Source organism: Pinus tabuliformis, chromosome 9 (genome assembly GCF_031772625.1).
Source record: "Pinus tabuliformis cultivar Carrire ecotype Pingquan chromosome 9, CPIR1, whole genome shotgun sequence".
Taxonomy (NCBI): domain Eukaryota; kingdom Viridiplantae; phylum Streptophyta; class Pinopsida; order Pinales; family Pinaceae; genus Pinus; species Pinus tabuliformis.
The window spans coordinates 1285849151-1285871420 of NC_142307.1; the positions used below are offsets into that span (position 1 = coordinate 1285849151).

The 22270-nt window shown below is 41.9% G+C and overlaps 1 protein-coding gene across 1 annotated transcript in view; it reads right to left on the reverse strand.

Moving 5' to 3' along the window:
• The window catches only part of LOC149153276 (malonyl-CoA decarboxylase family protein), a 440473-nt gene that overhangs the window by 348231 nt on the left and 69972 nt on the right, over window positions 1-22270 (reverse strand). The window contains exons 6-7 of the mRNA XM_089439676.1: window positions 13197-13341; window positions 13008-13098 (exon numbers count right to left, since the gene is read on the reverse strand). Of these exons, the coding sequence (XP_089295802.1) occupies window positions 13008-13098; window positions 13197-13341 (236 nt within the window). The remainder of the gene's footprint in view (window positions 1-13007; window positions 13099-13196; window positions 13342-22270) is intronic.

The window sequence follows — 22270 nt, forward strand, 5'->3', positions numbered from 1 at the left end:
CAAGTATGTGCGAGGAACAGTAAATTTGGGATTAAGGTACACCAAGGGCAATGATATCGAATTGAGTGGATTCACTGATGCAGATTGGGCAAGAAGTTCAGTAGACAGGAAAAGTACCACTGGGTATTGCTTCAGTATTGGATCTGGGATGACCTCCTGGTGCAATAGGAAGCAGAAGTCTGTAGCTTTGAGCTCTGCTGAAGTTGAGTATATGGTAGCTAGCAAAGCAACATGTGAAGCTATATGGCTCAAGAAACTGCTTGTAAATCTATTCAGGAGAAGGATGGAAGCGACAATGGTCTTCTGTGATAATTAGAGTTGTATCAAGCTCTCTGAAAATCCAGTATTTCATGATCACTCCAAACACATCAATATTCGATCACTTTATCAGAGACTGTGTTCAGCATGGAGCGATACAGTTGGAGTACACTTCCACAAGAAATCAGGTAATAGACATACTCACCAAGGCTCTAGGAAGAGCCAAGTTTGTTCAATTGCAGGCACAGATGGGTATGCTGGAAAATCCCTTTCAATAGAATAATGCAGAGTTTGAGAGGAAGTTGTAGTACAGATGCAGTAGTGGCAGTGGTAGGGTCATGGGCAGTGGTACAGTAGCAGCAGCAACACAGCGTTGGTGGCAGCAACAATGCATAAAGGAGATGCTTCAGAGACAGAGCAGCATGCAGTTGGACATTGTTGCTAGAGCACTTTCCTCGCTAAGAGGGAGTGTTAGTTTTTGGTAGCATCAAAAGTGCTCTAGCCTTGAAAATTGGTGGAGAGGCTAAGGCACATGAGTTTTAAAGAATCCAAAAACCGTTTGGTGAAATTCCACCCGGATTATATTTTATTAAAATAATTAATATTTTTAATGGGGTTCCTAAATCTAAATTAGGGAAATTAAAATATTAATGGGTATTAATCAAAATATGGGAGAGAATGATCTAGAAGGTGGATCAAGTCATGTTTTAATCTTAGCCGTTGATTAGAGACTTAATATTGGTCGTTGAAGACTCAACAGTAAAAGTTAAAATGGAGGCTTGGGGTTCATTTATAAACACACACAGAGATTGAGGAAATCGATTTTCTGAGGTGAGAAGTTCTCAAGAGGAAACTCGATTGGGGAGATCTTGCAACTGAAAGGCAGAGAGAATCTGAGAGAAGGACTTTCCGAAAAATACAAAACAGAGAGGCGGAGAGAGCATGCAGAGAGGCAGCGCAGTAGCTGGGAAAGCGCAGAATCCAGAATTGTCGGAACAGTCAGAACTGCTGGGAACTGTCGGAATAGCCAAGAGAGCGCAGAATCCAGCACCGCTGGAACAGTTGGAACAACGGGGAGAGCACAGAATCCAGAACTATCGGAACTGCCAAAACAACCAAGAGAGCGTAGAATCCCGAACTGTTAGAACTGTCGGGAATTGTTGGAACAGCCGAGAGAGCACAGAATCCAAAACTGTCGAAACAGCCGGAGCAGCCAGGAATTGTCGGAACAGTCGGGAGAGCATGGAATCCAAAACTGTCGGAACAACCAGAACAGCCGGGAGAGCTGATGCAGAGGGCAGAGAAGGTGACGTAGGGCTGACTCAGAGCCAATGCAGAAATAGCCGAGGCTAACCAATCTTGTGCCAGATCAGCCGAAATTCTGCCGAGTGAAGTGAGGTAAAACTCACTCAAATTTTCCGCCAGTATTTTCTCTGTAAAGGATTGTTAGATGAGCATCCTAAATTGTATTCAGATATTTACTGCCAATAATAAGAATCCTCAGATCTGCTGCACTGGTTTTCCCACATTGGGTTTTTCGGGGACAATTGTCCAAAAACAAGTGTCAATGCGATTATTCATATGTTGATGTTTCTCTTGCCATTTAATTTTCAGTTCTAGTTTGTGAAGTCTGCAACTGAATTTTTTTTGGTATTTATTGGAATATTGGTAAATAACTTATCATAAATAAGTAGGAAAAATAAATGAATTATTGCAGCAAATTTTCACACCATCTACTATGGAACTTAGGGTTGGAAGGATTTTGAAATGTGGATGACCAAATCTTCTATGTCAGAGTTCACATGGGCTAATTTCAATGCGAACTAGGGCTTGGGCCACAGGAGACATTAGTCTATAAAGTCTTCCTTCTCGAATGCCAATGACTTTAGCTTGATCTATACTTGAGTCTTTACTCCATACAAAGACTTTACCATCAATGAAAGCGACTCTATCACCCTTTTCTTCTAGACTTGAAATGGAAAGTAAATTCTTGTGCAAACCTAGGACAAATAGAATGTTGTTGAGGTGAATGTTGCTTCCATCTTCCAACTTTATGGAGGTTGATCCAATACCTTTCACGGGATAGCTCTTGTTATCTCCAAGTTCCACTAAATAAGCGGATTTTCCTTTTGATAAGGTCTTCAATTGATTGGAGTGGCTAGTCATGTGCCTTGATGCACCACTGTCAATTACCCATATGTATTCATCTTGGAATGTGCCAGAGAGAGTCGAGAAGAGACCTTCATCCTTTTCTTTTATTAATACCTTCTTCATAGAAAATAAGAAATTCCATGCTTGATACCTTTCTTGAGATGGCTTGCAATCTTCTTGTAATATCCCGTTTTCGGGATATGCCTCAAACCCAAGCAAACTCCAACCGAACACGTCGAAATGATATAATGACCGGGAAACTCAAGGTGATAAAAAAAAAATAACAATGGTACAACATATAATAATGTGAACATGAAATATAAGCAGATACTCAAGAAATGCAGAGAGAAATACTAAGCCATTTCATTATACAAAGTAATGGAATGAGTATAGGAGGTGATCAGAAAGATGGCACCTCGACTTGCACAAGGCAAGTGAAGAAATACACTCAGAATAGCAAAGGAATGGCCCCTCTCTAAACTGCGTTCAAGCTGCTGGAGAACTGTCGTGCTGCTACTACTACTGGAAATCAAGTGAGGATTTGGGGTTGTTCCCCTCCTCAAAAAATGTTGAAACTCTGGAATCAGACTCTACTCAAGAAACCCAGAAAAACCGAGAAAGCCTTTCTGAAATAGCCGACCCCCGAAAATCACCCCGTTAGGGATCTACGTTGTCCCTAGAGGCTCTGCGCTGCCACTGAATAGAATCCACCAAAACTCAGCCCAAAACTCTGCCAAAATCCTCCAATATGCAAGAGCTGATCCCTTGCTCAATCTCCCAGCCCTAATCCACCACAAAACCCCCATCCGGAACTCTCACCAAAAGAACTGCGTCCCTCTCTCTCAAGACTGCGCAGTCCTCAAATGCTCAGCTCCTCCACAATGCCAAAGATCAATCCTACTGCAAAATACTGCTGGAAACTACCTTGCCCGAGTAGGCACTCGAAGTCCCCCGGGGCTAAGGGTGAGATCTCCGAATGGAGACACTCAATGCACTAAACAGTGCTGCAGACAGGCTAAACAGCCAGCGTGCTCCAAGTCGAAGTGACTAGCTCAAATGCACATAATCGAATGACAAAATGAGGAGGCTCCCCTCTCCTTTATAGTGTTGGCCTCTCTCAATCCCAAGGCCCACCTCCTCCAACGTAGTCCCTCTCTTGCCACGTGTTCCTTTCCATCTGCGCAGTCCCTCCAAGTGTCTGCGTGGGCCCCATCTCTGCGTGGTCCTTTGGCCCCCTTGGCTCCCCTTTAAGTCACAACGTTGTGCTACTAGGGAGTGACTTTATTCTAAAGGTGAGTTATGTCCCCCTTTCTTTCACCTTTTTATTTATAAATAACTATAGAAGGCAAAATTGAGCAAAATCGGATATTCCAATTAGCCATGGCTAATTAGGAATATTACAGTCTCCCCCGGCAAAATGTTGCTTGTCCTCAAGCAACTGAAGTGATGGATGCTGCAAAATTTTCTCACTCTCCCAAGTGGCATCCTCATCTGGTAAATTCTTCCACCTCACCAAGAATTCCTGGACCATCCTACTCCGCAGCTGCCTCTCCCTGGTGTCAATAATAGCCTCTGGCTGCAACACCAAATGCCCCTCATCATCCGTGGGTGGTAGCTCATCTGTCACTGTCACATGCCGCCCCAATGCCTTTTTCAGGCATGATACATGAAAGATGTTATGAATCTTACTGCCTTGGGGCAACTCTAACTCATACACAACCTGTCCAATCCTGTGTATCACCCTATATGGCCCATAAAAGCAGGGCTTGAGCTTCTCAACCCCCTTCTGCATCAGTGACGACTGTCGGTATGGCTGTAACTGTAGGTAAACCAAGTCCCCTACCTCAAATTGTCTCTCCACCCGACCCCTGTTGACATACAGCTTTTGTTGGTTCTGTGCTGTAGCCATATTATCCTTGAGAGCTCGGAGAATATCCTAACTCTCTTGGATCCAAATCTTGTCTCTCGGAACCTTGCTAGAGCCAAACATTACGTCAGCAAAAGATAAGGGATGATATCCATATAAAGCATAGAATGGTGACATACCAATGGACATGTGATGTGTAGTGTTGTAGCAGTACTCCCCCAGATGCAGCCACTTCAGCCATGCTCGCTGCTGCCCACTGACATAGTTACACAAGTAGCCCTCCAGCCACTTGTTAACTATCTTTGTTTGCCCGTCCGTCTATGGGTGATAACTGGTACTCGATGTCAACTCCGTCCCCACCAACCAGAAAAGCTCCTGCCAAAATCCGCCCATGAAACGGCTGTCCCTGTCACTGGTGATGGTCTTGGGAAGACCATGTAACCTGAAGATCTCTCTGAAGAACAGCGCGGCCACCTGTGTTGCTATGTAGTGTGCAGATATGGAGAAAAAGTGTGAGTACTTCGTCAGTCGATCAACAACGACAAAGATGCAATCCTTGCCCTGTACCATGGGCAACCCTGTGATGAAGTCCATCGAAATACTCTCCCATTTCCCCTCCGGAATGGGAAGGGGCTGCAATAATCCTGCAGGATGGCTCATCTCCCCCTTGTTCCTCTGGCAAACGTCGCACTCTCGTACATGTTGGAGTACGTCTTCGTTGAGGCCCTTCCATGAGAACCTCTCTCTAATGGCCCTATAGGTTTTGGTAAACCCCTGATGGCTTGCCAATGGTGAATCATGTGACGCCTGAAGTATCTTCTTCTTGAGCTAAGATCTCTCAGTCAAAAAGATCCGGTCCCTGTAGTAGATGATCTCATCGACCACCCTGTACCTGTCATCTGCCAATTGCCCATCCAGAACCTCACATGCAAATCTGTCCTTGGAGTACTCTACTAAGAGTCGAGCCCTCCAGTCTGCGTCCAAGCTCATAAAAGACAACATGGCTGGTCTACGTGAAAGGGCATCTGCTACCACGTTGTTCTTACCCTTGACATACTCAATGTCAAAGTCATATGCTTGGATCTTACTGATCCACTTCTGCTGCCTCTCCTGTAGCTGCTTCTACTCCAAAAAGAACCTGAGGCTGTTGTGATCAGTCCTCACCCTAAACCTGTTACCCACTAAATACTGTCGGTACTTGGCCAATGCATGCATGATGGCCAGCATCTCCTTGTCGTATATAGAATACAACCTCTCGTGCGGAAGGAGCTTCTGGCTATCAAAGGCTATAGGGTGACCTCCCTACATCAACACTGCGTCGATCCCCTCTCCCGACACATCACACTCAAAAAAACTGGCTGCGTAAAATCCGGCAATGCAAGCACTGGGTAGCTGCTCATAACCTCCTTGAGCCTGTCAAAGGCTCACTGCACTGTATCCGACCAACTGAATGCCCCCTTCCTCGTCAGATCTGTCAGGGGTGCAGCAAGCTGTGAGAAACTCTTGATGAACTTCCGGTAGTAAGTACAAATGCCAATGAATCCTCGAAGTTCTGTCACGTTTCTCGGCTCCGGCCAATCTCTGATGGCCCTGATCTTCTCCTCGTGGACCCTCACTCCATCCACCCCTATGATGTGTCCCAAGTATAACATCTCCGTCAATCCAAACTCACACTTGGAGAGTTTGGCATAGAACTGTTGCTCCTCCAAGATGCGCAATACTGTCTCAATGTGCTGGAGATGCTCCTCCCAAGTCCTGCTGTAAATGAGGATATCATCAAAGAACACCAACACAAACTTCCTTAAGTGACTGCGGAAGATGTGATTCATGCAAGACTGGAATGTAGCTGGGGCATTGGTTAGCTCGAAGGGCATCACCAAAAACTCAAAGTGCCCATAGTGACACCTGAAGGCGGTCTTGGGAATGTCCTGCTCCCTCACACGAATCTGATGGTACCCAAATCTCAAATCAATCTTTGAGAAGAACCGTGCTCCTCTCAACTCATCCATCAACTCATCGATCCTGGGTATGGGGTACCTGTTCTTTAGTGTCTTCTTGTTCAGGGCCCTGTAGTCAATGCACATCCTCAATGTGCCATCCTTCTTCTTCACCAACACCACGGAAGAAGCAAAAGGACTCATGCTCAGCCGAATGTGCCCAAGAGCCAGCAAATCTTGAATGGCCCGCTCAATCTCATCCCGATAGGCCTTGGGATGCCTATAGGGGGTAGTAATCACTGCCTGTATGCCCTGCTCAAGCTCAATGGTGTGCTCAAACCCCCGGTCCAGTGGCTATCCCGGCGAAATCTTCCGAAATACTATGGCATACCTGTCAAGGATGGACTGTATCTCCGGGTGCACTGTCTGCCCTGTAGTCCTTGTCTCTGATGCACGCAGCTCTACTGCCCACTCTATGTCTCCCTTCCGGAAGACTGCCTCCATCCGATGAGCTGAAACAGTCTGAGGCGGATATGTGTGCTATCCCCGTATCTTCTCATGCCTCCCTATCTTCTCATCATCCCACTCCATCTCTAGAGCCTTCCAATCTGTCGTGACCTTCCCTAGAGTGATAAGCCACTGAACACCCAGTACTATGTTGGTGTCCAGAATATTGACCACGAAAAAGCGGTCAGCCAGTTTGTAGGTGCCCATCGTCACTGATAACTCTGGGACATAGCGAGCACACACCATGGTCTGATCTCCTGGGACCAAAACTGAAAATTCATTGAAGCTCTTTGTCTGTATACCTCTCCGCTCAACCATCTGTGCATCGATGAAGTTGTGGGTTGCCCCACTGTCAACCAAAACTGATACTCGCTGGCCACGTACTGTCCCCCGTACGCACAGCGTCAAATACTTGGGAACTCCTCGCAATGCTGCAAGGGCTCCTCCGGTAGGTGCAAAAGCTGCACCACCTGCTGCTGCTGGTGGAGGCGGCGAGGGACCCTGCACGGCATGACTATCTCCTACCTCCACATCATCCTCCTCATCCTCTTCCCGCTGCTCTCGGAGAAGACCTCAATAAAGTGTGCTTTGCCAGCAGCACATCTATGTCCTAGTGCCCACGGCTCCTGACAGGTAAAGCACAACCGCTTCTTCTTCAACTCCCTCTTGGCGTCATCATCAATTTGTGCTCGTCCTGGATTCCCTTTCGGAGGCGGAATCCTCATGTCTTTCCCCTTAGGCTGGAAAGCCTGTCTCTGGGGGTAAGGTGTTCGGGTCCTAGGTAAGGCATCCTGTAAGTCCGGGTCCTGCTGATAGCATCCTGGAGTGTGATTGGTCTAGTGGACCTGACTAGACCCCGAAGTGGCTCTGCTAACCCCTCAACAAACATGTAGATCCTCCGTGCTGTGGATAGATCTGGCACCATCACTGAAATCCTCAAGAAGTCTGCAATGTAGGTCTCTGGGCTCCCTGTCTGCTTGAGCCTCGTCATCTCAACAAAGTGTTGTTCCGGATCCCTCCGGTCAAACCTCTCCATCAATCTCCTGGTAAACTCGACATATGTCGTCACTGTGGAATGTCTGAGTGTAACCATCCCATGGAACCACCAATCCTGGGCCTCACCATCCAAATGTAATGTCGCCACCTTGATGGCCTCTGCCTCCGACATCTGGTTAAGCTGAAATAGATGTCCAGCTTCTCCACCCAAGACCTTGCCGAACTGTTTGATGAACCATCAAACATAGGCAAGTGGAATCTACTAGCTGTGCAGTGGGTGTCTCCATCGTGATAATGCTGGTGTCCTCTATGATGGTCGCAGAGTCTACTATCCCGCTGGAGCTGAACAAAGTCTCTGAATGAGAGAGCGTCCCTGAACTCCTGCCCATAGGCCTAGTACTCTGCAAAATAATCGCCCATGTGACTGAGCTCTGCCTCCTGCTGGGCTCCAACCCCCGTGTCTGCTCCTAGAAAAGTGGGCATGGTAGAGCATGTAGGGGCATGTGAGGCCATTTGCTGAGTAGTATCACGTTGAGTGGCACCCTGCTCTGGAAAATGGTGGGATGTGCCCGATCCCTCACCAACCTGAAAAATCTGCGGGTTCTCACGCTATCTAGCCTCCACTGCTGTGAATCTCTGCCCCATCACCTCAATTTGCCTCGACAGATCCTGCACTGATTTGAGGAGCATGTCTGCAAATCTCTTCCCGTCCTCATCTGCCACAGGCTCCTCTTGTCCTGCGTCCACCACAGGCTCCTCTTGTCCTGCGTCCACCACAAGCTCCTCCTAATCTGCGTCCACCACTGGAACACAGTCTCCCTCTCCGTAGGTGTTCTCCAACCTACGTCCAGTGTCTTTGTATCTCCTACCTCTATAACAGATGTAGGGCTTTTCCCCCTGTGTCATAGAGTGCTAGCTCCACAGGCTGAGCCAGATCTATGCTCTGATACCACTGTAATATCCCGTTTCCGGGATATCCCTCAAACCCAAGCAAACTCCAACCAAACACATCCAAATGATATAGTGACCGGAAACTCAAAGTGATAAAAAAATAATAGTGGTACAACATATAATAATGTGAACATGAAATATAAGCAGATACTCAAGAAATGCAGAGAGAAATACTAAGCCATTTTATTATACTGAGTAATGGAATGAGTACAAGAGGTAATCAAAAGATGGCACCTCGACTTGCACAAGACAAGTGAAGAAATACACTCAGAATAACAAAGGAATGGCCCCTCTGAACTGCGTTCAAGCTGCTGGAGAACTACCGTGCCGCTGCTACTGCTGGAAATCAAGTGAGGATTTGGGGCTGTTCCCCTCCTCAGAAAATGCTGAAACTCTGGAATCAAACTCTACTCAAGAAACCCAGAAAAACTGAGAAAGTCTTTCTGAAATAGCCGACCCCCGAAAATCACCCCCTTGGGGATCTACGTTGTCCCTCAAAGCTCTGCGCTGCCACTGAATAGAATCCACCAAAACTCAGCCCGAAACTCTGCCAAAATCCTCCAATATGCAAGAGTTGATCCCTTGCTCAATCTCCCAGCTCTAATCCTCCACAAAACCCCCAATCTGGAACTCCCACCAAAAGAACTGCGTCCCTCTCTCTCAAGACTGCGCAGTCCTCAAATGCTCAGCTCCTCCACAATGCCAAAGATCAATCCTACTGCAAAAGACTGCTGGAAACTACCTTGCCCGAGTAGGCACTCGAAGTCCCCCGGGGCTAAGGGTGAGATCTCCGAACGGAGACACTCAATGCACTAAACAGTGTTGTAGACAGGCTAAACAGACAGCGTGCTCCAAGTCAAAGTGACTAGCTCAAATGCACATAATCGAATGATAAAATGAGGAGGCTCCGCTCTCCTTTATAGCATTGGCCTCTCTCAATCCCAAGGCCCACCTCCTCCAACGTAGTCCCTCTCTTGCCACGTGTTCCTTTCCATCTGCGCAGTCCCTCCAAGTGTATGGGCCCCATCTCTGCATGGTCCTTTGGCCCCCTTGGCTCCCCTTTAAGTCACAACGTTGTGCTACTAGGAGTGACTTTATTTTAAAGGTGAGTTATGTCCCCCTTTCCCTCAGCTTTTTATTTATAAATAACTATAGAAGGCAAAATTGAGCAAAATCGAATATTCCAATTAGCCATGGCTAATTAGGAATATTACACTTCTTGATGAATGTCTTCACTGTAGAGGAGATCTTTATGATGCCCTTAGATGACCTTAGCTTTGAGTCCATGTTGAGAATTCAATAGGGGCAATGAATATGATAATTCTCTTTAACTTGATAATTGTTTGTGTTACCTTTTACCTTATTAGCTTTGTTCCTTATTATTATATTGTGAGATACATCAAATAGCTACCAAAACAATAAGAATAGTGACATAGTATATAGGTTGCAAGCCAGGGCCAAAACCCCTGCTCTTAAGGGGAAAAACCCTCGAATCTCTTCTCTTCTTATAGATCCTTCAATTGATGAATACCATGACCTAGAGACTCAGACAAATACCCTCCAAGATCAAGATCAACTCTGTCTCCTTCTGCAATATCTTCGGCCTCCTATTTCTGCTCAGAAATTTTGTCCCCCAACAACTTTTGCAACTATTGTTGCTCCTCAAGAAGACTTCGATCTTCTTCATATGGCCTCCTTTCCTCTTCAATTTGCCTTTCCTTGAATCTTAGTGCTAGTGAGACACCGTAAGGCACCTTCGCTTTGCTTCTTTTCTCTCTTGTCTCCAAGATCGAGCCAAATACGTCCCCAACACAGAAAATCCTAGCTTTGACTTTCACGTGGGAGAGAGAAAGACTTAACCCAAGCACTTCGACTTCCTTTTCTTCCTCTTTGTCCTTCTTCTTCGACCTCTTTTGCCTTCTTCTTCGCATAGAAAGAGATGTGAGTGAGTGTGTCTAATGGAGGACGAGTTCCTCTCTATATATAGGCTTCTTCAAGGGTAGACATGGCTCTTCATGTAGGCCGACTTGATCTTGGAGGGCATTTCGACACTCTAAAGACAAAAACATTTTTTTCTTTACATCATACAATGTTCCCATAGGGTCTTCAATATATGACAATGACTCTTAAACCCTAGAAGCACTCAATGGGTACTTGACCTATAAAATAAAGGACTTGAGCATGAAACCCATGCTTCAATAATAATTTCTTTTTCGTTTTATATTTTACAAGAATACATTTCATACTTATGAAGACCAAACCTAATTACACATTTTTCAACAATTAGAATACCATAGCTAAATTATTTTATTATAAGCACACTTGGTTTCCTACTAGATCATATTGTGTCGCAAAATTGGGTAATCTCTTGAGGGTCTGGTTTAAATGTGTATTTCCCCTTCTAAGGGTTGAATTAAATTGTAATATCTTGATGTAAAAATATTTTAGTGTATGGTCCCTCATAATTAAACACCATGGTTAAAATATTTGAAGGTGGAAAAATAATTAATCCCATCTAGAGCCAATTAATTAATTTTTTCTAGCAAAATTAAATAAAAAATCTAAGCCAAAAAATTAATTAATTTAGAGTCAAAAATAATTATAGAGAAATTAAATTCTCTCCAAGTGGAAAATAATCAAAAATTCGTGGGTCAAAAAGGAATCAATTTTTGGAAGTCCTTCACCAAGGTAAAAAGGGATATTTTAAGAAAATTTGAGCCCTTGGACCTTGGTGGTTAAGTCAAAGTCAAATTTTTTAGGAAATTAATCCAAATATTATTTTTTGGATTAATAAAAAATGGTTTTTAAGATAAATTCAAATTTTCCTCAAAAAATAAAAAACCAATGGTGGAGATTAAAAGAAGATGGAGTTATTTTCGACGAACGAGATTATTTTGATGAGGATCAAGCCAACTAACCGTTATTTTCCACTTGGAGGGGTTTTCTCTATATAAAGAAGCTATCTAGTTTCTATTTCCCATCTTTGGGTGAAGTAATTTTCTACTGATGTACTAAGCTTCTGCTCTGCTGGAATTATTTTTCTCATAATAGAAAGACTTTGGGGTTTCAGTTCATGGTGTTATTCTATCTGCTGATCTATGGTATTTAGCCCTTGGGTAAAATCTACAGGTAAAATCTCTTACACGAGCAAGTCAATAGCATGAGATTTCAACTTTCAAGGCACTCATGGATATTTAACAAAGTTCCAAGTGATAAATGGCAGGAAAGGTGTTACATATTATTAGTGGACTCTTCAGTACAACCATCCAGAGACAACAGAGCTTCTGCAAAAGCGAGATCATTTTTAACCATGGAACCAACCAGGTAATGACATTCTGCAACCATTCAGTTGAGCTATATCAGTTGTATATGTCGAACATTCATCTGCAGTCAAACTAATTATTTTTCAATGCACACTGATTCCCTTCAACAGTTATGCTTTTGTATCAGAATTATCCTGTTCTTGCTAAGCATTTGAACTGTTGTTGCTGATTTCCATCTGTTTTAACCATACTTTACACAGATGCTGGACTTTTTTCCGTCTACTTCTACCTTATAATGCTACATTCACAGAAGAAGAATGAAGCAATAGAGAAGGAAGAATAAATTGGATAGTTACATAAATGGCTCATGTTCACAGTGCATAGGCTGACAGCCCTTCCAATTATCCAGCTTCTTAACATTCAAACAATGAAGATTCGAAAAACTTGAGTCTACTCAATCACAATGATATGTCAAAAAAGCTCCTAAAAATTCAAAGAAGGAAGATTCCAACAACTTGAGTCCACTCAATCAAAATGATTATGTCAACAGCGGTTACATCATGTTTATTCCTAAACGTAACTTCAGGTGTCCTCATTTAATAACATGATGTAAATACTTGTGGTTTGTGGTCAAGCATGTTGATAGGGACTGCACTGTGCAGGTTCTAAAATATGATAAAATGGACTCCAGAAGTACAGGACAAATGATGGCATCTACTGGAAATAGCCAATAGAAAGAGCAAATGTTTCAACATTTGAATCCAGGAAGCTGTTAATGTAGTTAAGAGGTCAGATACAAAGAAAAAAAAAAAATCATTCAAAAGAAAACCATAACAGCAGTTAGATTGAAAATATACCACTCATGAATATTGCTATCCCTTGAAGCAACTTGGCCAATATTATGGGTCTGACAGTTTGCTATAAAATTGAAAGAAACACAAGCAAAATTTGAACACATTTTTGGGCTGTGTAGTTTCAAAACCAGCAAACGTCAACCAAGTAAAATGAAAATATGAAATTTTGCCCAAATATCACAATGTTTTATCTGAAGCTACTTGATAACTAGAATAATCCAACCTGGTATGGCAGGATGCAGATACCCAAAGCAGCGATGGCCTGCTCCCAATCTCCGTTTCAAATCATGGAGGTTGCTAATAGGATGTACAGCCTACATAAGCCATTTCACATCATTATGTCAACATATGTCAGACTCTGGTCTAAAATCAAGACAATAAAGAACTCTAGTAATTGAAAGAAAAGAAATACTTCATATGCCACAATCTTCTCCAGTAAAGATGCAGGATCATCCCAGGTAATGCGATGGAGTTCGAGGACAGCTGGACTCAACCATGTTGCCAGCTTTTCCTTTAAATCTGAATCCAAGGATCTCAGCAATGGAATGTTTTCCTCTCTGAGGCATTTAAAAGGAGACTCATATGAGAGAAAAATCTGAATATTGCTCTACAACAAAAGACTACAGATGGAAAACCAATAACTGAACTTAACCTCTTTCCAGTTATGGGCCAATGTATTTGATAATTTTCAGACACTATAGGATGCCTTTTAACAATGATAAAAGAAAAATAAAAGATTGCAGCATTATTGATATATAAAAATTAAACCTCCCTTCAAGAATAAATTACATGCCCAGATATCCATTAGAGGTACGCTTATAGCTATGCAACATATCCCATAAAGTATTTCCCATGCACATGTAATTGGCAAGACCACATTTATGTCTAGCACATTCACTTAGGGTAGGCACTACATCAAATTATAAGAAATAAAGTGTTTGATAGTAGATAGATGATGTAAAATAGATACAAATGAAATGTTTACTAATGCCATGAACAACAACCACCCACAATTAAAAGGACTATAAAAGTAGTTGATCAATAACCAAATCCAAGGGAGTACCCCAAGCAATTCCACAACAAAATGAAATAAAACGAGCTTTTAGCCGACATTCGAAGGATGCAATGGAGGAAGATGTGAGCCGCCATAGGAGAGGGAACCATAGACCATTCAATGGAGGAGGAAAGTTGTATGGTAGGGAAGGAGTATAGCTATTGGATGACACAAACGCTTAGAATGATACCATTGGGATTGAAAACCACTACAGCCAAGAAGGGAAGCAGCCGTACAGTAGTTGCATGATTGACAACTATATAGATGGCAGCCCATACAAATGCCATTGAAACCATTTCTGTTGAAGGTGATATTGTAGTGAAGGTGAGACAACATAGTCTGAGAGATCCCCCTCCTAGATCGTTCTGGCCAAATGGAATTTTATTTGAAAGAGGTTAATCCATAGCTAATTGTCTCTATGAGTAGAAATTTTATTGTAGATACAACATGTTGTCGCCTATCACGCACACCTAAGTTAGTGAGAAAAGTCTTTAACCCCACAAAGTGTGGTTGGTGGCAAGAACTAAGAGAAGGGGTTGTCACCTATTCCCAACTCTCTCCGTTTAAGCTATCTCCTAGGTTAGCTAAGGGGGGTAGTTCCTAGATGGAAAACTAAGTTAAAAGATGTGAGGTTTCTAAGAGATGTTAGAGTGAAAATGATTACTTTTTTTGAGATTACAAGCAAATATAATATGAGCAATATGAGCTAAAATCAATTTCAATAACCATCAACACATGAAATAATAATAAGCATATGTAAAACCAGTGCCTTCAAAATATTGCTTAAAATGAATGATACTTGCTCAAAATAAAATAAGGTGCTTCAGACTGAAACACAAGTAATCCTGAAAATGAAACAAAAAATGTTAGCAAAATAAAATATCAATGCAAGATATTAAAATGCTTTCAAGATATATGATCACTTATTAATCCAAAGCATACAAGGAAAGAATATCTTGCAAAGGAAACCAATTAGAATTCTACTTGCACAATGAGATGATACTTGCCCAAAGTATCCAATTCAACACATATTCATAAATGACAAGTGTAATGATTATTTGCAAGTAAAACAATAAGATGTGTTAATATGAAATGCACCTAAACTAAAATTGGATGCAATTATCTTGGTTACTTTTAATCTAAATGCCTAATCTAGGTGAGAGATCTTCCTCTTGAGCTCTTGCCAAAGGGTAAAAATTGGGGTGGTTGTAAGAAAGAGGGGTTGAGGATGTGAAAATTCCTTAACAGGAATCCCTACTGCAGCAAACTGATGTTACTTCTCTTACTTGTTAATCCATACAAGTTATTTATTGAGTTCTACAGTAAATATCGAAATAAATATTATTGAAGCCTCCACTTAATTAAATTATAAGCGGAAAAAAGATACTAAGCAAGAAAGAAAATACAACACAATGGACACAGTTATTTTTGGACAAATGTCCATGGAAAAACCCAATGCGAGAAAATCGGTGCAACGGTTCTAAGGGTTTATTATTATTAAGCAGTAGCAAATTCTGAATACATCTCTGAATACCTCTCAGGTTATTCAATTACAGAGAGAGAAATATTGGCAAAAAGAATTGTGAGATTACCTCACACTATCACTGGAAATCTTGGCTAATCCAGCCCCAGAATGATTGCCCCCCGCTTTTGTGGTTGCCCAGCCCAGCATCAAGCTCTCTGGGGACAGCGTCAATCCTCTTGTTGGTCAATTTTTTGCCCAGGAGATTCGATTTCTGCCTCCCGGTCTCACACCCCAACTCCCAGCATCTAAAACTCGAATTCCCTCTACAAATTTCAGACTCCCTCTTGGCTTCTGCGCTTCCTCTGTGTGGCTTTGCATCAACCCCTCTAGCTCAGCACAGCCACTACTGGATTACTCTCTGCCTCTCTCTGCTGATGATTCTCCAGCTGAGAAAATCTCTCTCTCCAGACGTTATCCCTGCCCCTCAACTACAAGAAATCTCCTCAATCGAATTTCCTCCTGAGAACCTCTCACTTTAGAAAATTGATCTCTTGATCCCTCAATGTGTTTTCCAAATGACCATCAAGCCCCTTCTTATATCTTTATGTTGGACAACCAACAACCTAGATTAACTCCTAACTAAAGGCTCAAATCGTTTTGTCTTGATCTTCGTCTTCTTCTAGAAGTTACACCCATAATTAGATTAATACTCATTAATATTTTAATTTTCCTAAATTTAGACTTAGGAACTCCATTAAAAATATTAATTATTTTAATATAACCGTCTTTGGGTGGAATTTCCCAAAACGCTTTTTGGGTTCTTTGGAATACATGTGCCCAAGCCTCCCTACAAAATTTGACGCCTAGAGCACATCCGATGCTACCCCAAATCAACACTCCATCTTAGCGAGGAATGTGTTCTAGCAATATATTGTTGTTGCATACTGCTCTGACTCTGAAGCATCGTCCTCTGTTTTGCTGATGTCTGACATGCTATCCACCAACTACTGCGCTGCTGCTACAATTATATTGCTGCCTTTGACACTGCCACTGCCAATGCTACATCTGTACTACAGCTCCCTCTCAAATGTTGCATCTGTTATGCTGCTAGCACTGCCACTGCTAACACTACATCTATACTACAACTCAGTTGCTGAGAGAAGCAACTGAAAAACATCCAAAATTACTAAATTAGTTGTGTTTAGTATGATACCACGTGAATGTTGAAATTGCTAGTCTCTGCGCTCACCCTCTGAATCTAGTGCGTTGCTGCTGGCCCCAGCTCTGTGCCATCTGCATTGCTACCAACTCTGCTCTGTGTTGTTCAGTCTCTACTGCTCCTAGTCACTGCAACTGTCTCCCCGACACTCCTCGGCACCATCCGACAATAGTCCATCCTGCTACCACAAAATTGGGCTCCCGTAGGAAGGTATTGATCCAAGAGGTGGACTCCTCAAGGATCCTGCTCATTTGTAGCTCTTTCGAACTACAGCTCCAAATCAGCACACCTCCCTCCTAGAGGTATCTCTACTGTCATGGTGAACTCCTCCTCTTCGATCTTCACAGTTGCAACCTTAGGATCGTGCTTCTCATCCTTATCATTTTTCTTCAAAGGATATTGGGATGCATAGTGGCCCATCTCGCGACATCTGAAACACTTCACCTTGGAGACATCCTTCTTTCATCTCTGTTGCCCTTGTTGTCCATTCGATGCAAGGGTTGCATTATCCTCCTCCTCCTTGGGCTTCAACCCACTTTTGTTGTTGCTTCCGTCAAGTTTGACCTTGAATAAATCTCTCCTCAACTTCTCTTGTTTTAGAGCTGCCCACATCTCATCCTAATTAGGCAATGTCGCTCTGCCCAGGATACTCTGGACAAAGACTTGCTACTCATCTAAGACAGAATTGAGGGCCAATCTAACCAACTCTTTAGCCAGAGGTGTATGCCCCACAACAGACAACTCATCATGGGTTTCCTTCAGCTTCGTGAGGAATGGATCCACATGCTCTCCCTTCTGCATCTGAGCAGATCTCAGCTTCTGCTCCAAGTACATCTTCCGCTACTCAGAAGATCCCTGATATAACGTGCCCAAGGCATCCCACATCTCCTTAGCAATCCCTCTGCTAGTAACGTGACACACCACGTGATCCTTGACGCCATCCAGGATCATCCTCTTGGCCTTCGCCATCTCAGCTCAGTATTTCTGTAGTGGATTTGGATTTGCAGGGACAGCCACCACGATGTCGATGTACGTCTTGAGGGCATGCTCATCTAGAAGGAAAGACATTATAACCTTCCAGATGACGTAGTTGGATGCTCTGTCCAACCTGTCCTGATCCCTCAAGCCACTAGTTGCCATATCTGCCAAAAATGTTGAATAGCCTCCTCTCTACTCTCCGCAGCACTAGACTGGCGTATGCACTCACTTCTGGAGCTTGTAGATTTGCCCCTTGTTATTGCTCAGCTCTAGAGAATTTGAATTCCTTGGCTAGGAATTCTCTGAGGAATAAATTCCCTCAACCGTGCTTCTCCTCTCTCTTCTGACGATCTTTTGCCCAGCAAACTACCTACAGAAAATTTGCGTCCCACCAGCTCTCTCATGCTAAGGCTTCAGCGCTACTCGCTCTGCCTTGGCAAAAATTCGAACTGGAAGTCCTTCTCTCCATCGACTAACTCGGAGAGATACTACCTCGAAAATTTGCCCTCCCGGCTTGGAACTGCGTCATCCCTCTGGGGGTTTCGAACTGTTGCCTCCTGCAGCTTTTTCAAACTCCCTTCTTCTGCTCAGCACTAGATCTATCGGCTTTGCTCTTCTTGCTTCACCTGCAGCTCCGATACCATGTGAAAATTCCTCAACAGGAATCCCTACTGCAACAAACTGATGTTACTTCTCCTACTTGTTAATCCATACAAGTTAATTAAATTATAAGCAGAAACAAGATATTAAGCAAGAAAGAAAATACAACACAATGGACACCGTTATTTTTGGACAAATCTCCCTAGAAAAACCCAATGTGGGAAAACCGGTGCAATAGTTCTGAGGGTTTATTATTATTAAGCAGTAACAAATTCTGAATACCTCTCAGGTTATTCAGTTATAGAGAGAGAAATACTAGCAGAAAGAATTGTGAGATTGCCTCAAACTATCACTAGAAATCCTAGTTGATCCAGCCCCAAAATGATTGCCCCCGACTTTTCTAGCTGCCTCTACGCAGTATCTGCATCAGCCCAGCATCAAGCTCTCTGGGGACAGCGTCAATCCTCTGGCTGGTCGATTTGCTACCCAGGAGATTCGATTTCTGCCTCTCGGTCTCACACCCCAACACCCGACTTCTGAAACTCAAATTCCCTCTGCAAATTTCGGACTCCCTCTTGGCTTTTGTGTTGCCTCTGCGTGGCTCTGCGTCAGCCCCTCTGGCTCAGTGTTGTCACTGCTGGATTACTCTCTAACTCTCTTTGTTGATGATTCTCTTGCTGAGAAAATCTCTCTCTCCAGAAAATCTCTCTCTCTCCAGATGCTATCCCTGCCCCTCAACTGCAAGAAATCTCCTCAATAGAATTTCCTCCTGAGAACTTCTCACTTCAGAAAATCGATCTCTTGATCTCTCAATGTGTTTTCCAAATGACACTCAATCCCCTTCTTATATCTTTTTGTTGGACAACCAACGGCCTAGATTAACTCCTAATCAAAGGCTCAAATCGTTTTGGTTTGATTTTTGTCTTCTTCTAGAAGTTACACCCACAATTAGATTAATACCCATTAATATTTTAATTTTCCTAAGTTTAGACTTAGGAACTCCTTTAAAAATATTAATTATTTTAATATAATGGTCTTTGGGTGGAATTTCCCAAAACGCTTTCTGGGTTCTTTGGAACACATGTGCCCAAGCAAGCCTCCCTGCAAAATTTGAGGCTTAGAGCACATCTGATGCAACCCCAAATCAATAGAGGACACGATGGTGTCATTAACGATACCCTTCCCCTGAGTCTTACTAGCCAGCGTGTGCCTTCATTCCTACAAGGGGACAAGCCACCTTCATAACTGCAGGGTCACATGTCTTTACCTTACTTCGTACCAATTGGAAGAACTTTCCAAGAAAGTCTTTTTCCTATGATTTTTATCAACCAAGCTTATGCTTGGAGGTTAATTTGTTTAAAATGCAACTAAATTAGAATGCCTAATATGATATGCAAGTGAGTTTGCAAGTGTTATGTAAAAGATAGAATTTCTTCAAGTAAATATGCTCCACAAGATCACTTGTATAGTTGCTCAAGTAAACACAAGATGCATAAGCTTCATGAACAATTAAAATTGTGAGTTGCTTAAAGATAAATGATGAACCATAACAAACTAAAGCAAATGAAGCTTGAAATGTATGTGTTTGCAAAATGAGAAAATAAAACGCATGTATAACTTCTCAAGGTAAATTGCAATGCTTTAGAAATGAATTCACATAAGATTAATGCCCACAATGGCTTTGCAAAAAGAACTTTAAACTTGAAAAAAGAAGATTAGCTTGACATGAAAGTAAATAGTTGCTTTGAAAAGTAAACTTTTCCAATACACAATGCTTTAATATACTCAAAATGGAAATGTGGCATAACAATAAAGCATGAATTATTTAGACAAGTGTCAAGCTAAATGTATCAAAGTTTGCTTTAAAATAATAGAGATGCTTGCATAAAGTAAGAGTAAATTGCTTTGCAAATGGAAATGTAAACTTGAAACTTGTAGCAATAATGATAAGTGGTGCAAGCTTAAAACATGTAGCAAACTTGAAGAAAAGGAAATGCAATTTGTTTTACTTCCCAATTAAAGCATGAATGTGATGTGAAACAAAATGGAAATGTCAAAGCCAACAAGTCAATCCAACCACATTCTCCCCTAAAATGGAGAGATAGGGATGCATATAGGTAGGACCCACACTCCCACAAAAGAGAAGTTTTATTAGTATGGTGTTACAATGAGGTTAAAGCCTCTTAGAGAGCTTCCCAAGGAATAATGGAAAGACACAATGAGGGATCTTGAAACAACAAGGAAATCCCTTCAAGTATGGGAGCCTCGAAAGAGATGAAAAGGTTCTACAATTAGAGAATACAAGCTCCAAAATGATACATGGCCTAGCCTTTTTCACACTCTCCTAATGCCCACAGCCTCCTTGGAATGAGACTTGAAGCTTGAGAGGACCTACAAGAAAGAATGTTAGGTCTGCAAAACTAAAACAAAAGTTAGTATAAAAAATAGAGCATGTAAGTGGGTGATAATGCTACAAAATAATATATAAAAACTAAATCAAGTGATGGGAAAAGACCCATCACTTGTCTAGCTTATAATAAGCTTTTGATTAGCTAGGTAAAGAGATGAAAGCACAAGATCAAAAGATATAAAGGATTTTTTTATATTTTGACTTATGCATAAACTATGTAAAAGAGAACCTTGCCCAAGAGATTCGATTCTGCCTCTCAGTCTCACACCCCAGCTCCTGACTTCTAAAACTCGAATTCCCTTTGCAAATTTCGAACTCCCTCTTGGCTTTTGTGTTGCCTCTGCGTGGCTCTGCGTCAGCCCCTCCGACTCAGCGCTGCCACTGTTGGATTACTCTCTAACTCTCTCTGTTGATGATTCTCCTGATGAGAAAATCTCTCTCTCTCTAGATGCTATCCCTACCCCTCAACTGCAAGAAATATCTTCAATCGAATTTCCTCCGGAGAACTTCTCACTTCATAAAATCAATCTCTTGATCTCTCAATGTGTTTTCCAAATGACCCTCAATCCCCTTTTTATATCTTTTTGTTGGACAACCAACGGCCTAGATTAAGTCCTAATCAAAGGCTCAAATCGTTTTGGCTTTATCTTCGTCTTCTTCTATAAGTTACACCCACAATTAGATTAATACCCATTAATATTTTAATTTTCCTCAGTTTAGACTTAGGAACTCCATTAAAAATATTAATTATTTTAATATAATTGTCTTTGGGTGGAATTTCCCAAAATGTTTTTTGGGTTCTTTGGAATACATGTGCCCAAGCCTCCCTGCAAAATTTGAGGCTTAGAGCACATATAATGCTACCCCAAATCAACGGAGGACACAATGGTGTCATTAACGATACCCTTCACGTGAGTCTTATTAGCCAGCGTGTGCTTCATTCCTACAAGGGGACAAACCACCTTCATAACTACAGGCTCACACGTCTTTACCTTACTTCGTACCAATTGGAAAAAATTTCCAAAAAAGTCTTTTTCCTATGATTTTTATCAACCAAGCTTATGCTTGGAGGTTAATTTGTTTAAAATACAACTAAATTAGAATGCCTAATATGATATGCGAGTGAGTTTACAAGTGTTATGTAAAAGACAGAATTGCTTCAAGTAAATATGCTCCACAAGATCACTTGTATAGTTGCACAAGTAAACACAAGATGCATAAGCTTCATGAACAATTAAAATTGTGAGTTGCTTAAAGATAAATGATGAACCATAACAAACTAAAGCAAATGAAGCTTGAAATGTATGTGTTTGCAAAATGAGAAAATAAAACGCATGTAAAACTTCTCAAGCTAAATTGCAATGCTTTGGAAATGAATTGAGATAAGATTGATGCCCACAATGGCTTTGCAAAAAGAACTTTAAACTTGAAAAAAGAAGATTAGCTTGACATGAAAGTAAATAGTTGCTTTGAAAAGTAAACTTTTCCAATACACAATGCTTTAATATACTCAAAATGGAAATGTGGCATAACAATAAAGCATGAATTATTTATACAAGTATCATGCTAAATGTATCAAAGTTTGCTTTAAAATAATAGAGATGCTTGCATAAAGTAAGAGTAAATTGCTTTGCAAATGGAAATGTAAACTTGAAACTTGTAGCAATAATGATAAGTGGTGCAAGCTTAAAACATGAAGCAAACTTGAATAAAAGGAAGTGCAATTTGTTTTACTTCCCAATTAAAGCATGAATGTGATG